At 45.0% G+C, this 16,547-nt stretch overlaps 1 protein-coding gene across 1 annotated transcript in view; it reads left to right on the top strand.

Annotated features, from left to right (window-relative positions):
* MACROH2A2 (macroH2A.2 histone) overlaps window positions 1-16,547 on the top strand; it is a 48,982-nt gene that overhangs the window by 25,626 nt on the left and 6,809 nt on the right. Inside the window, exons 3-6 of the mRNA XM_081824137.1 lie at window positions 10,227-10,333; window positions 11,588-11,785; window positions 12,838-12,948; window positions 14,388-14,487. Of these exons, the coding sequence (XP_081680263.1) occupies window positions 10,227-10,333; window positions 11,588-11,785; window positions 12,838-12,948; window positions 14,388-14,487 (516 nt within the window). The remainder of the gene's footprint in view (window positions 1-10,226; window positions 10,334-11,587; window positions 11,786-12,837; window positions 12,949-14,387; window positions 14,488-16,547) is intronic.

Raw genomic sequence — 16,547 nt, 5'->3', positions numbered from 1 at the left:
TGACCCTGATGGGGATGGTGTGGGTGATCCAAGCCAAACTGCAGTGGGTTGAGGAGCTGGATGGGACAGGAGACAAAGGGGGTGGGGACTCTTTTAGGGAGTTTGGCTCAGAAGAGGGGAAGAGAGAGGTTGACAGCTGGTGATGTGGCAGGTGGGAGAGGGTGTGACATGGAAGGGGCTTGAGCCTGGGGTCTTCACATTTAATCTTCAGCTTCCCTAACCAAACCTGAACTTCAGCATTTCCTTCCTTTATGAATGTGGGCAATAAACCACAGTAGCGTGTCAACAACACCTGGGGCTTTTTGACCAATTGAAATCACTGATGTTTTCTTATTACAGTCACCTTGTTACAGATATATAGAAATATCATTTATATTTCTTACTTCAAAATCACAGTAGTTATCAGACCTGCCACTAGATCTTGTTACTTAATGTGTTAATAAAGAAGCACACAGACTGCTATATTCCAGATTTTTTAATACTTCGGAAATTACATTTCAGTATCATTGGTTTTCTTTGTCATCCTATGTATTTTATTTTATGCATTTAAAAGTTTATCCTGACACTCATTAGGGTGGTTATTAAAAGAATTACAATTGTTGATGAGGAGGTAGAGAATTTCAACCCTTGTGCATTGCTGGTAGGAAGGTAAACTGGTGTAGTTGCTGTGGAAAACAGTTTGTGGTTCCTCAAAAAGTTAAACAGAGAGTTCAGCCAAGAAATCAAAGAAGAAATAAACAAGTACATGGAAACAAATGAAAATGAAAATACAACAGTGCAAAACCTCTGGGACGCAGCAACAGTGGTCCTAAGAGGAAAGTTCATAGCAATACAGGCCTAACGCAAGAAACAAGAAAAATCTCAAATAAACAGCCTAACCTTACACCTACAGGAACTAGAAAAAGAAGAACAAACAAAACCCAAAACTAGCAGAAGGAAGGAAATAATAAAGATTAGAGCATAAATAAATGATAGAGAAACTAAAAAAACTTTAGAACAGATCAATGAAACCAGGAGCTGGTTCTTCGAAAAGATCAACAAAATTGATAAACCTCTAGCCAGACTCATTTAAAAAGAGAGAAGACTCCCATAAAGAAAATCACAAATGAGAGGAAAAATACCAACTAACACTACAGAAAGACAAAGGATTATAAGAGAGTATTATCAAAAACTATATGTTGGGGCGCCTTGGTGGCTCAGTTGTTAAGCGTCTGCCTTCAGCTCAGGTCATGATCCCAGGGTCCTGGGATCAAGCCCCGCATCAGGGTCCCTGCTCAGGGGGAAGCCTGCTTCTCCCTCTCCCTCTGCCTGTTGCTTGTGTTCCCTCTCTCGCTGTCTCTCTCTGTTAAATAAATTTTAAAAATAAAATAAACTATATGCCAACAAATTGGACAACCTAGAAGAAATGGATAAATTCCTAGAAACCTATAACCTTCCAAAACTGAAGCAGGAAGAAATAGAAAGTTGGAACAGAACAGTTGCCAGCAAAGAAATTGAAGCAATAATGAAAAAACTCCCAGCAAACAAAAGTCCAGGACCAGACGGCTTCACAGGCAAATTCTACCAAACATGTAAGGAAGAGTTAATACTATTCTTCTCAAACTATTCCAGAAAATATAAGAGGAAAGAAAACTTCCAGATTCATTCTGTGAGGCCAGCATTACCCTGACACCAAAACCAGATAAAGACACCACAAAAAAAGAGAACTACAGGCCAATATCTCTGGTGAACATAGATGCAAAATTCTTTAACAAAATACTAGCAAACTGTATTCGCCATGATCAAGTGGGATTTATTCCCAGGATGCAAGGGTGGTTCAATATTTACAAATCAATCAGTGTGATACATTGCATCAGTAAGAGAAAGGATAAGAACCATATGACCATTTCAATAGATGCATAAGGAGCGTTTGATAAAGTATAACATCCATTCATGATAAAAACCCTCAAAGAAGTCGGTTTGGAGGGAACATACCTCACTATAATAAAAAGCCTTATATGAAAAATCCACAGCAAACACCATACTCAATGGGGAAAAACTGAGAGGTTTTCCTCTATGGTCAGGTATAAGGCAAGTATGTCCACTCACCACTTTTATTCAACATAGTAGTGGAAGTCCTAGATATAGCAATCAGACAACAAAAAGAAATAAAGGGCATCCAAATTGGTCTGGAAGAAGTAAAACTATTTGCACTATCTGCAGACAACATGACATCTATATAGAAAACCCTAAAGACCCCACAAAAAAAACTACTAGAACTGATAAATGAATTCAGTAAGGTCGCAGCATACAAAATCAATGTACAGAAATCTGTTGCATTTCTATACACTAATAATGAAGCAGCAGGAAGAGAAATTAAGAAAACAATGCCATTTACAACTGCACCAAAAATCATAAAGTACCTAGGAATAAACCTAACCAAAGAGGTGAAAGACCTGTATTCTGAAAACTATAAAACATTGATGAAAGAAATTGAAGATAACAAAAAGAAATGGATTGGAAGAACAAGTATTGTTAAAATGTCCATACTACCCAGAGCAATCTATAGCTTTTATGCAATCCCTGTCAAATACCAACAGCATTTTTCACAGAACTGGAGCAAACAACCCTAAAATTTGTATGGAACCACAGAAGACCCTGAACAGTCAAAGCAATCTTGAAAAAGAAAAACAAAACTGGAGGCATCACAATTCCAGACTTCAAGTTATACTACAAAACTGTAGTCATCAAAACAGCATGGGACTGGCAGGAAAATAGACACAAAGATCAATGGAGCAGAGTAGAAAACCCAGAAATGAATCCAGAATTATATGGTCAATGTTTGACAAAGCAGGAAAGAATATCCAATGGGAAAAAAGATGGTCTCTTCAACAAATAGTGTTGGGAGGACTGGACAGCTACCTGCAAAAGAATGTAACTGGACCACTTCTTACACCGTACCCAAAAATAAACTTTAAATGGATTAAAGACCTAAATGTAAGACCTGAAACCATAAAAATCCTTGAAGAGAGCACAGGCAATAACTTCTCTAAAATTGACCATAGCAACATTTTTCTAGATATGTCTCCTGAGGCAGGGAAAATAAAAGCAAAATTAAACTATTGGGACCACATCAAAATAAAAAGCTTGTGGGGCACCTGGGTAGATCAGTCGGTTGAGTGTCTGACTCTTGATTTCGGACCAGGTCATGATCTCCGGGCCCCAAGATGGAGCCCCATGTCGGCTCCATGCTCCGCCGGGAGTCTGCTTGAGATTCTCTCTCCCTCCCCTCTAGCCCTCCCCCACCCTGTGCACTTGTGTGCACACTCTCTCTCTTTCTAAAATAAATAAATCTTTTAAAATAAAATAAAATAAAAGCTTCTGCACAGCAAAGGAAACAATCAATAAAACTAAAAGAGAACCTACTGAATGGGGGAGGATATTTGCAAATGACGTATCTGATAAAGGGTTAGTATCGAAAATATATTTTAGGGGCACCTGGGTGACTCAGTCGTTGAGCGTCTCTGCCTTCGGCTCAGGTCATGATCCCAGGGTCCTGGGATCGAGTCCCGCATCGGGCTCCCTGCTCAGCGGGAAGCCTGCTTCTCCCTCCCCCACTCCCCCTGCTGGTGTTCCCTCTCTCGCTGTGTCTCTCTCTGTCAAATAAATAAATAAAATCTTAAAAAAAAAAGAAAATATGTTTTAAAAAACTTATATAACTCAACACTCAAAAAACGAATAATCCAATTTAAAAATGGACAGAAGACATGAGTAGACATTTCCCCAAAGAAGACATCCAGACGGCCAACGGACACATGAAAATATGCTCAACATCACTCATCATCAGGGAGATATAAATCAAAACCACAATGAGATATCACCTCACAATCAAAAACACAAGAAACAACAGGTGTTGGCCAGGATGTGGAGAAAAAGGAACACTTGTACACTGTTGATGGGAATGCAAACTGGTGCAGCCAGTCTGGAAACTAGTATGGAGATTCCTCAAAAATTAAAAAAGAACTACTCTACAATCCAACAATCGCACTACTGGGTATTTACCAAAAAAAATACAAAAACATGAATTCAAAGGGATACATGCACCCCTATGTTTATTGCAGCATCATTTACAATAGCTAAATTATGGAAGCAACCCAAGATATCTATTGATAGATGAATGGTTAAAGAAGGGAATAGTACTCAGCCATCAAAAAGAATGAAATCTTGCTATTTGCAATGTTGTGGATGGAGCTAGAGAGTATTATGCTAAGCCAAATAAGTCAGTCAGAGAAAGACAAATACCATATAATTTCACTCATATGTGGAATTTAGGAAACAAAACAACTGAACAAAAGAAAAAAAAGAGAGAGACAAGCCAAAAGTCACTCTTTTTTTAATTTTTTTAAAAGATTTTATTTATTTATTTGACAGAGACAGACAAAGCGAGAGCAGGAACACAAGCAGGGGGAGTGGAAGAGGAAGAAGCAGGCTTCCCGCTGAGCAGGGAGCCCGATGTGGGGCTCGATCCCAGGACCCTGGGACCATGACCTGAGCCGAAGGCAGACACTTAACGACTGAGCCACCCAGGCGCCCCAAGAATAAGAGTCTTAACTGCAGAGAGCACACTGATGGTTACCAGAAGGGAGGTGGGTGGGGGGATGGGTGAAATAGGTGATGGGGCTTAAGGAGTGCACTTGTTGTGAGGAGCACCTGGTGTTGTATGGAAGTGTTGAATCACTATATTGTACACCTGAAACTAATACTACACTCTGTTAGCTATATTGGAATTAAAGATAAAATGCTTAAGTTAAAAAAAAAAGTTAAACGTGGAATTATCCTATGACCCAGCAATTCCACTCCTGGCTATATGCCCGCCCAAAAGAATTGAAATCAGAGACTTAAACAGATACTTATACACAAATATTCATACGGCATTATACACAGTAGCCAAAAAATGGGAACAACCCAAGTGTCCATCAACAGATGAAGGGTAAACAAAACGTGGTCTGTCCATGCAATGGAATGTTACTCAGCCCTAAAAAGGAAGGAAGTTCCGAAACCTGCTCCATGTGGCTGAGCCTTGAAGACTTCCTGCAAAATAAGATCGAAATATGCAGACATAACAAGACAAATTTTACACGATTCCACTTTGATGCAGTATCAGAGTAGTGAAATTTATAGAGACAGAGCATGGAGAGGCAGTTGTAGGGGACGAGGGGGATGGGCATTATAGTTAATGGGCACGGAGCTTCCATTTCGGATGCGGAAGTGCTGGAGATGGATGGGGGGGACGGTTGCACAATACTGGGAATGTAATTGATGCCACTGAGCTATTCACTTAGAAATGGTAAATTTCATGTTCTGTGTATTTTATCACAATTTTACAAAACCCTTTATCCTGAGAAGCGGTCCATAGGCCTCCCCAGACTACCGAAGGAGTTCCTGGCACCGGCAAGGACATACAGCATCCCTGGGAGAGGGAGAGAAGCTAGAGATGCTGGAGACAAGTGGCCCATTGGGGAACTGGGGACCCTGGGGCCTCTGGAGCTGGCTGGAGGTTCTGGTCGAAGGGGGTAGGTCCCTCCTCTGGCTTCCAGAAGGAGAGGAGCCCATATAGGCACATCAGCCTCTGGCCGACACCCTCCTACACGCACAGAGCATCACCTTCACCGTCTCCTCATAAAACAGCTGATGTTCTGGGACCCGCCGGGCCTGTGTGCGTGATTTCCTGTGGCCAGCTTACGTCTCCCCTCAGATTCATGACTGTGGGCTCTGAAGGTCCTCTCTCCTCACTCGGTGCCTTGGAAAGGGGCCCTGGAGTCACAGGCATGGCCAGTAAGAGGAGGCTGGGGGCTACTTCGCCAAAAAAAAAAGTCGCACAAATTTTCAGCTACTCTGGGGGAGAGAGAGCAGTCTGCCTTGCGTGATCTCTCCGGACTGGGCCCTGGTTCACACATCACCACGATGTTAGAGCCATGCAGTGTTTCTAGCCCCAAGAAAGGGGGAGGAGGTTGTACAACCTGGTGGCAGATGCATGCTGAACTGCTCATCTAGAATGTCCCTTCCACCCGAGACAGCCTCAAGCCTCCCAGAATGGACATCACATTCATACTTCAGTTTGTCAATCTGTAAGTGTTGGTCCAGTTCACATCTCGAATAAAAGTGAGGGAAGATGGACTGAAAAAGCAAACCCCCAATTCTGGAAAATAGTTTTGTATTTACCAACAGTAGATATAACATAAATGTAAGATGTCGAAAATGAATAATTTAAATCATTTTTGTAGCGAGGAAACGTTCTGTAACATATTTTTAATTGATAGGACAGATAGGTTTTTAAAAAAGCTTGAATTTCAGGTCATCTTCAGTCATTGTGTCACATAGATACCCATCATTTACATCATTTCCAGACAATCGGGTCTCTCCATTTAACAGCAAGCATTTCTTTATCTACTAATTTTCATTTATTACATTTATGTTTTGAAAAGATCACTTTGGCATCCAGGGCCGCATGTACGGTTGTGCAGGCTGTACACTGTGCAAGGACCCGCAGCAAAGGGAGTATCACTCCACTCATAGACCTCCAAGATTTGTATATTTATTATGAGCACTGCCAGCAGATGGCAGTAAAGGGTGTTATTCTAACGAAATCAGGGAAGGAAAGTATCTGGCAGAAGGGTCATCTAATTTGTACAGAGATGCCTATGGGCCAGCAGTGGCCTTGTTGGCATGGATCTGGAGGAAGACAAAAATGGGGGCGGGGAAACCATTTGGACAGCCATGACAACTATCTGGGCTCAAAGAGAAGAGGGCCTCAACTCAGGTAATGGCAGCAGGTGCGGAGAAGAGGGGCAAATGTGTGTGACTCGTGAGGCCAAGAGGAGGTGAGATGGGGAAGGGGAGGGAAGGATTCCCAGGTCTCTGGGAGGAGCTGTGTGTGGATAGAGCTGCCACCCCCAAGGAAATGATTTGGATTTGGGGACGTGGTGAGTTCGATTTACCTGTGGAACACCCAAGGGAGGCTGTCCAGGTGACGTCACGTCAGGACTGGAGGTGCGGATCTGGTGGCATGGGCATGTGGGAAGCTAGAGCCGTGAATGGATGGGGTTTCCCTGGAAGACTGCATGGCCTGGGCAGACCAGGGGGCCCAGACAGACCCCTGGGGGCACCATCACCTCATGGGCAAATGGGCAAGGAAGAAGGGGTTGAGGAAGGAGACAGTCTTGAAGGTGTGGCCACTCTGTGCCCTCTGTCCCAGACCGACAGTTACTGCATTATTGCCCATCTCCTGTGGGCTGGGGTATCCAATGTTGGTTTAGACTGTGGACAAAATGAGAGGACCCAACTCTTCCAAGATTATGTGCATGATGAGCTTTCCAACAGGTTCTCTTTTGGCTACAGAAATCATTTCTTTTACGACCAGATTCTAAGCTGTATTTCGGATGGTTCTTATTGCTGGAAGTGTGACTTCCGAGAATATAGAAGTCTATAGACTTCCATGGAAGTCTCCACCACTTAACAGAATAATAATCTTCTCACAAAATTTTCAGCAAAACAAATTTGTGCTGTATACATCCATTTTTCCTACTGACTGCCAATAGAAGGATACTTATGTTCTCAAGATCAGTAAAATCACTCAAGAATGTAACAAACATTTATAGTTCATGTGAATATATTGGTCATAATAACATTTGAAAATATTAATAATAATTAATGCTATTTCAGACATTTAAACCATGACGTCCTTGTCCCAAGGAATGGTCAGACCAAATATCCAACAGGGAAGTCCTTGGTCTAGATTTTCAGCTGTGTATTATTAAGAAGTTTTTCTCTTTCTAGAGCAAAAGTCTACCTCTGCTTTTGCGCTAGAGCACAGAATCGAGGTTTTTCTCTCCTCTAACTGATTTGGGAAGGGCTAGTACGGGAGCCCAGTGGCATGCTGGCCAAGCCGAGCCTGTGTGCCCCGCACGGGACTGCCCACTGCATCACTCCCTCAGTCTCTGGACAGGCTGCCTTGGATTCCGGCGGGCTGTCCATCTGTGAATTCAATGTCCATGCATCTGTCTGTCTGTCAAGCTGAAAATAACCCGACCTCAGGCGCTTCCTGAAGGCTCCAAGTCTGTAGGGCTTCCCATTTAGCCCAGCCTCTCATGCTGATAGCTAATTTGCGGAACTTGGCAGGACGCTTAAGGTCCTCTAAGTGCGGGTGACATGGGCAGGAAAGTGGTAGTCCGAGGTGCTAAATTAAATTCTATTGCTCAGAAGCTTAAAAGTGGGAGGCTCCTTGACACCCCCATCCAATCTAGAAAAAAGGGTGAGAGGAGTGCTCCTTCCTCCCAGGTGTGGGACCCCCAAGATGAGCAGGTGCAGGCAGCTCCTTTTTATTGTGCACAATGGGGAGCTGTACGTTTTAACCTAGAGTCGAAAAAGCCAGCCTATTAGTGAAAGCTTTATAACCACATTTCTTTGTGATGGGTACCCTTCTTGTAAGGGAAAGAAAGGGTTGGGCAGCAGCTTGAATGCAGCCAACCAGATGACCTAATAGGGCATGAATTTCAAATACTCTATCCCATTGTCCCAACAGATGTGCTCATACTTCTCAAACTACAGTCCCCCAGCCTTTGATTCCAAAAACACGACCACCGTATAAATGGATTGTTGGTAAACACGATACTCATTGCTTAATAACCTGGAAAAGATATTGTGAGAATGAATTTGCAGTGATTTAGCACTTTTCATTATGGAAATTCTATATAAATATTTAACTCTAATGCATATTTTATTCTAATTTTTTGTTAATCACATTTGCTTAGTTAATATGGCATACTTACGCAGTTTTTTTTATTGCCATAGATTTTTATGAGTGATGGCAATTTCATGTGCTATTTATTTGAAATTAGGTTGATTGTAAAGACTCACACAGAATTGCCTGTTAATTTTAGAGCTTGGTATTTATGCCGTTGTACCAGCAAATTCTCCCAACACACACACACACACACACACACACACACATTTTGCGACCACATTATCAGTGAGACAGCACATGGGCACATTGCCTCTAGCTTTCTAAGGGAAGGAATTTTTCTTTGAAGCCTCATTAATACTTTTGAAGGTGGACAAATTTGATTAGCAGAACATCCCTCTGAAATTGAGGAAGAAAGAGACAGAGGAGGAGGGGAAAGCATATAGATGGCATGAACCAATTCTATAGATTTTTTTTTTAATTTTGACTAAAAATTTTGATGACATGTAAGACAGTTTTAGGAAAATTCTTCTTTATCAGCCCTTTTACGTTTATCAAATGACATATTTGTTAAAGTCAGATCCTGAGGGATATGTGGAAACCCCCCAAATCCCAAATCCCTTCCTTCCTTCCGAATTCACTTTCCGGGTTAAGCATTTCCTCACCCCACAATTTAGTTCTTCCCATCCACTTTCCTTTAGGACAGGAGGGACCTGGGGCATTAAGTGAAGAGGAAAAGGAGATTCTGGAAGGTGTCCCATTGGGCACCAAAGACAGACTCTGCCTACATCACTGTTCTCTTCAGAGATGGCCCTGCTCTCCTAAGACTGGAAGAGACACAGGTCTTGTGTTAGGGCTCCGTATTGGTCAGCATGAACTCCTGCTCACTGTGGCTTACACGGGAGAGTTTGCTTCTCTCTCATACAAAAGAAGTCTACAGCAGACAGTCCAGGAGTAAGGACAGGCCAGTCAGGAGCCTCCACCATCATAAGAGACTCCAGTTCCTTCTATCTTGTTGTTCTTCCTCTGGGCCGAATTCCAGCCATCACGTCCTCAGCCGGCCAGCAGAAAGGGAAGGAGGGCACAGTCCCGCCACTGATGGACACTTCCCAGAAGTGTCGTACAGGAGGACACCTGCCTTTCATTGGCCAGAATCTAGTCACGTGACCACAGTTATCGATAAGGCAGGTTGGGAAATACCCTTTCCTCCTGTGATGATGGGCTCAACAAAAAACTCAGAGGGCCAAACGCTAAGGAAGGTGAGGGAGAATTAATGTCGAGGGCTGCTAGAAGACTGCCACGGGATCATAGACCCGGTCTTGCTAAACCATCCTCCTCGTCTGTAACCTGAGTTCTCTCCAGCTTTCTGGATTTCTTTCCAGGCCCCGGCATTAAAACTCACAAACGAATCAATGTGATTACATTCAAAGACCATTTCCAAAGAAAAGCTCTAGAAAGCGCAGACCCCATGCTGTGATTGCCTATTAACTCCCCATTGTGATTTCAGCGGAAATTCTAGAACTGGCTGGGAATGCTGCAAGGGACAACAAGAAGGCCCGGATAGCTCCGAGACACATCCTGCTGGCAGTGGCCAATGACGAGGAGCTCAATCAGGTACGTCTGTCTGAAACATCTCGACCAGCCACAGAATGGGTTTGCCGGACACATGACCGCATGTGGACCCGGTTGGCTATGAATCATTCTGCTACAATTCCCAAGCATATTAATACAAAAAAAATTATTCAGATAGTGTAAGAGAAGAACCAATTCTGCTAGCTCTATCATTCAGGTAGAAAATTGCCTCTGGAATAGACCTGTTATCTACTCTGAGTCTTGCCAGACCTTCTTTTCCTCTCTAGAAGCGAGCTCTGTGTGTGGCTGGGGAAGGTGCAGTGCAGAGATGTTATTCACGGTTTCTTCACCCGAATTTTGTTGATGATTTATTCTGATGAGGGTAGGAGAAGCTTCTTCATAGCATAGAATTAATTCCCAAGTGTTGTGAATGCCTCCCGCAGGGTAGGGGGGATATAAGAGGAGGGTATAAGAATTTTTATTCTAATCTCTTTCTTCTCAAATTGTGTGTGGTAAAGAATCAGTTCTTATTTCCAGTCCATCATGGACTGGTAATTTCCAAAAATACAATAAAAACTAATTGCCAGAAAAAATTTTAAAAACAAATACATACAAGCCACAATTCTTGGCTATTTGATCCAATAGATATACAATACCTCTGCCAGCTTGCTCTACAAGTTTCTGGACTCTTCCTTGCCATTTCTGTATTTCTCTTGTCCCAGACAGTAACTGCCTGTCCGTGGACCAGCCCCCGCTGCAGCCCACACTTGGAGCACCCGAGCTGCTTCGGGACGTGCCCACTTCACTAATGTAGTAGCACATGTCGATTATGTACAAAATAAACATTAATGGAGAGGCACATGGCCAAACATACTTTACTGATGGAATGCGTGATCACAAGAGTGTGGAGACCACTGGTCTGTTGTTAACTGGGTCTAGCCCTAGCATGGACCTTTGAACCCAGTTTTGTCAAGCTGTGCTCCCCACCTGGGAAGCTCTGTAGCCTCTATTCTGTCTGGAATCCCACAGCCCCAGCAACATCCCTGGCTGCAGCCTCTATATCCTTTCATCGTGCCTTACTCGTTTTGCTTTCTGTACGAGACCATGGGACGCCTTGCTCCCTACAGAGACACACTCTACTGGTGAAACAGGAAAGCCAATTAAACCACCCATCATGCAGTGCCTCTGGGAAAGCAAAGACCAGATTTAACACTTGTTTTGCCATCAGTTAGAACTGTATGAAATCCAGAACCAGCAAGCTCTTTGCTGCCTGAGTTCACACATTTCTCTTTCTAGCTGCTAAAAGGAGTGACCATCGCCAGTGGAGGTGTCCTGCCCAGAATTCATCCCGAACTGCTGGCCAAAAAGCGAGGGACCAAAGGCAAGTCAGAAACTATCCTCTCCCCTCCCCCAGAGAAAAGGGGAAGGAAGGCGGCGTCAGGCAAGAAGGGAGGCAAGAAATCCAAGGCTGCCAAGCCACGGACGTCCAAAAAGGTGAGCCTGGGTTGCCTGTGTGAGCCAGGGACTCTCAGAGAACAGGAGAAGTTTGAACGATCAGAAGATGAGGGTGTAGTGAGCACTGCTGACGGGCTGGGGACTCTCCCAGCTGGGAGAAAATGGCAAAGGGCCTCTGGGACGAGAGCTTAAACCACCAAGCAGGGTCTACTAGAGGTTTCCAAACCCAAAGCGTGGGTGGTCTTCACATTGCCAGATGCTTCCCCTGCTCCCATCAAAATCTTAAGTGAGAGATGATAGCCTGGAGCTCTTCATTTCTCTTTAGAGCTCAGCATCGCACACAAAAACGTCTCTGTCTCCCAGACTTGTGTCTCCCGTAGACAGTCCCCTGGGTCCAGCCAGTGGGATGTGGATAGCCTGATGTGCTAGGTAACCACAGCTCGGAGATGCCATTTGCAGGGTAAGACTTTCATATGCGGCCCCATACGATAACCACTAGCCACATGTGGGTCTTTGAATTGGAATTCATTAAAACTAAATCAGATTAAAAATTCAGTTCCTTGGTTGCATTACCCACATTTCAAGTGCTCACTAGGCATAAGACATTTCCATGATCGCAGAAAGTTCTACTGGACAACGTTGCTTCAGGGGTTGTCAAATTTCCATTCCACAGACCTCCGTGATAACACAAAAGATTTGTAAGAGTCCACTCCACTGCCTCTGTGCCCCAGGGAGATCCTGGGGAGAAGGGGGGTCGAACAGTGGGCTAGGAGTGACCCTGCTTGGTTCTGATGTTTGCCATCATAAGCTGCGGGCATTGCAGAGGACAAGAATAACATATCTGTGTCCAGGTTTGAGTGAGGAATATAGGTACCTGTGAAACTCTTTAACACTCTTTCTTTTGGGCGGCACCCTTTTTTTCTCCCTCGTATTGCTGTCCCTTGCTTCCCTCCATCAAGAACAGCAGAGCAGTAACACCTAACCACTTCCTTTCACATCCAAGGTGGTGGTAGCCATAGGAAGAACTTAATAATGCCACTTGGGCTTTTTCTGGGTTATTTCCCATCTGTCCTTCTGATTTCTACCGACAGTCCAAACCAAAGGACAGCGACAAAGAAGGAACTTCAAATTCCACCTCTGAAGATGGGCCAGGGGATGGATTCACCATTCTGTCTTCTAAGAGCCTTGTTCTAGGGCAGAAGGTAATAAAGACCACTGTAATGTGCTGTCATAAAAATGCTTTTGCACTTTTATAACCTCCTGTTTGCAAGCAACCATGCTTCCTTCATCCCCTGCTCCCCTAAAAAGACTTTCACTCTGGTCTTAAATTATTCACATTTAGACTAAAGAGCTTTGACAGGGTCTACATTGTGAGCGTCAACAAGCTCTTTAGTGCCGAGAAGTATTCATGCTGACATCGGTCAGACAAAGGTAAGGTTAGAGAACCTTCCTGGTCAGGCGAAAGAATAGCATCATTGCCGGGAACTCCCCATGCCCCACTCATTCCTGGGCCCCCCCAAAACATCCTTCGCTAACTTTCTCAAACAGCTCTGGGAGGCCAGCCTGACATGGTTCGATGTGATTTATCAGAGAGAAAATAGAGATATATGTTTCCTGAACATCCCGGGTGTTAGAAATGAATTATTTGCCAATAATTCAGTCTGCTTGCCTTTCTAGATTGCAGAAAGAAAACAAACAGGGCTATACGTTTGAATAGTCTGCAGCAGCCCAGACAGACATGCAAATAATTCATTCCCACTAGCATAAAGTTTACGGAACAGACCATTTATCTACCATGTCAAACGGGGCTGAAGTAAGACACACACAGGAAAACAGTCAGTGAATCTCATCTCCGGTAGCGGAATGTTTGCAGCCTGGTAATAGGACCCACCCCTACTGAAGCAAATGGGAAGAACGTGTTAGGGAAGAGCGTACATGGAGCAGGTTCCTCATTTTTCACTGATGAACACAGGGAAACAAAGAGGTGGGATTGAGGTCCCCTCTGGGGGCTGGCCACAGTTGCATGACGATTAGCTTTCTCTCCCTTACCTAGGGGAACGTGGCTGTCGTGCTCACAGGGGAGGCTATGGAAAATGCTCTGCATTCCGCTCAGCTGTGAGCACCTAGGGCAGCATTTCACAAGTGTAGCCCCAAGAACGTGGTCCCCAAAAGGCAAGGTGGCCCGACGTAGGCAGGTCGGAATCCCAGAGCCCATCATGTGTCTCGAGCAAGGTCCATCGGCCGCACGCCCCTGCCCCCAGAGGTCTGGGTTGCTCCAGGAAGAATGCGGGGTGCTGAGGGGAGGGTGGAGATCCAGCCCGGGCTTCCCTCCTAGGAGATGCTCCGACCGTGTGTCACCCCACACCAAGGGCCCAGGGCCTGGGAGACGGAGGCGCAGCTCTAGGGAAAGGAAGAAGAGGGGAGGGCCCGAGTCACAGTGAAAATCAAATCCACTGAGCTCTGAAGAGCCCGCCGAAGACCAAACACCTGGCAAACTTGACAGTCACTCAATGCCACAGCCCTATGTGTGGACATGCGCTATAAATAACTGAGAGAATTAACAAATGGGAGGTAAAATGTGAAGATGTTTTTAATTGAATCTGATCTTTCCCACCCTCTCCATCTTTCCTTCCTGACACAGCTGTCCCTGACTCAGAGTGACATCAGCCATATTGGCTCCATGAGAGTGGAGGGTATTGTCCACCCAACCACAGCCGAAATTGACCTCAAGGAAGATATAGGTAAGGTCCTGAGACTTGGGTAGAGGTGCCAGAGAATCACCCACTGCTTGGGCAAGTCCTTCTGAAGTGGGTCATTGTCGACCAAATACCCTCTGCTGGGGGGACCGTGTCACACTCTGCATGTCACCGAACATGAAGAAAATAACGAATTTTCTTTTTAATCTGCATACATTTCTGAAATGTGTATTGAGGTGCTCTATAAAAACAGATCATTCGTGCACACCTTGATGACTTTTCCTCTAAGTGAACACAGCTGTGTAACGGGCACCTTGATCACGGGGCAGAACCTCCCCGGCACCCCAGAATTCCCCCTTCCTGCCCCGTCCCAGTCCCCGTTCCCTCCAAGCTTCGCCCCTGTCCTGTCTGCTCACGGCACAGATGGCTGTCCTCTGCTTTGGATTTTATATAAAAGAAATCATGCAGTGCGTCTTCTTTTGTGTCTTTTGCCCAACTTTGTACCGTGAGATCCACGCGTACTGTTGAGCGTGGCAGGAGTTGGTTCATCTTCTTGGCCGTGTAGTATTCCACCGTGGGAACATACGGCAGTGTGCCCACCATTCCACCACTGGTACCATTCGCGTAGCTTCCAGTTTGGGCCACGATGAGTAGTGTGGCTGTAAACATTGCTGTACGTGTTTTGGGTGAACCTCCACATTTATTTTGAGCTTAAAAATTAAGAACACCTTTGGTAAAAAGGAAACGGACACCGGGACGAAGTTGTCTGTGAGGCTATCCGTTGAGTCGCTTTACCGAGGGACTCTGCCACCTACCTCATGGGTAGTGGAGGGAGCTGCTCCGGGCTGGGTGGAGGAACCTGGGAGGGCAAGCTATCAAGGGCACTAGGCATGATAGCACACTGGATGGTCACCATCTTATCCTTTTTTTCTAAGACAGAAGTGCCTTAAACTTGCATTGAAAAAGTAAAGTGAGCAAAGAAAGAAAGGGCTTTGTCCCTGGGGTTCCGGGCTTGTTTCGGAGGTCGGGATTTAAGGCAGATGGTAGCAGCTCAGCCTCAGGGGGCAGCACCGGGGACCCCAAGACTCTGGGCAGCCTCAGGTTTCCCCTGAACATCAGAGGCCACTTGCTTTGCTGAAAAGGAGATAGGACAGCCTCGGGGGTGAGGGCGGGTGAACCACAATGCGGAGAAACAGGACTTCTCTTGCACACAGAAACAGTGAAAATTTCTTCTTCGTTCTTCAGACCCAGCCCCGGTCCTACCACCTGCCCTGAACCCCCCTTCCCCTCTGGAAAGATGCCCCCCACCAGTAGCCTTAGCCTTAAGCTCTGTTTTGATGTGTATCCTAGCTTCTCGAAAAAAAACGAGTAGCAGTGTGTTATTTTATCATTTCTATAGTTGGCATTTTTATATCAGGAAAGTAATCATGATTTTTTAATTTTTTTAAATGGCAGCGGGGTGATAGGGTAGAAAGAACACAGGTACTGGAGCAAAAACTCAGGCCCAGATCCCAGCAGTAAGGCTTCTGGAGTCAGGATGGGTCTGTGTCCCGGATTTTACAAATCACCTCCTAGCTGTGTGACTCTAGGCAGGTTTCTTAAGCTCTCTGAACCTCAGTTCCCTCCCCTGTAGGTGACGGTAGCAATAACGCCTGTGTTATAGGGGTGCTGTGAAGAGTAAACAGGGTCACACACAGATGAGGCCCAGCACAGGGCTGAGCTCACCAGCATTCGATAAATGCTCGTCTTTTTTACTGTTGCTGTGCTGTTTAGAAGGGGTCCCTCCCGTCATGATTCCATTTTCTACGACCATCACCCAAACTAATCATTCCCTGTAGATGAGGCCCTGACTTACTCTTTTTTTTAAAAGATTGTATTTATTTACTTAGAGAGCATGCCCATGCACGTTGAGGGGTGGGGAGAGGGAGAGGGAGAGAGAGAATCCCAAGCCGACTCCACACCGAGTGTAGAGCCCAATGCAGGGCTCAATCTCACAACTCCGAGATCACGACCTGAACCGAAATCAAGAGTCGGACACTTAACCGACTGCACCAGCCAGGCGCCCCTTTGATTTATGTGTTACTAAAGAAAAGTTCGAGCATACA

The sequence above is a fragment of the Leptonychotes weddellii genome, chromosome 6 (genome assembly GCF_054177405.1).
Source record: "Leptonychotes weddellii isolate Sample4059 chromosome 6, ASM5417740v2, whole genome shotgun sequence".
NCBI classification, from domain to species: Eukaryota; Metazoa; Chordata; class Mammalia; order Carnivora; family Phocidae; genus Leptonychotes; species Leptonychotes weddellii.
This window is presented reverse-complemented; position numbering and strand designations above follow the sequence as displayed.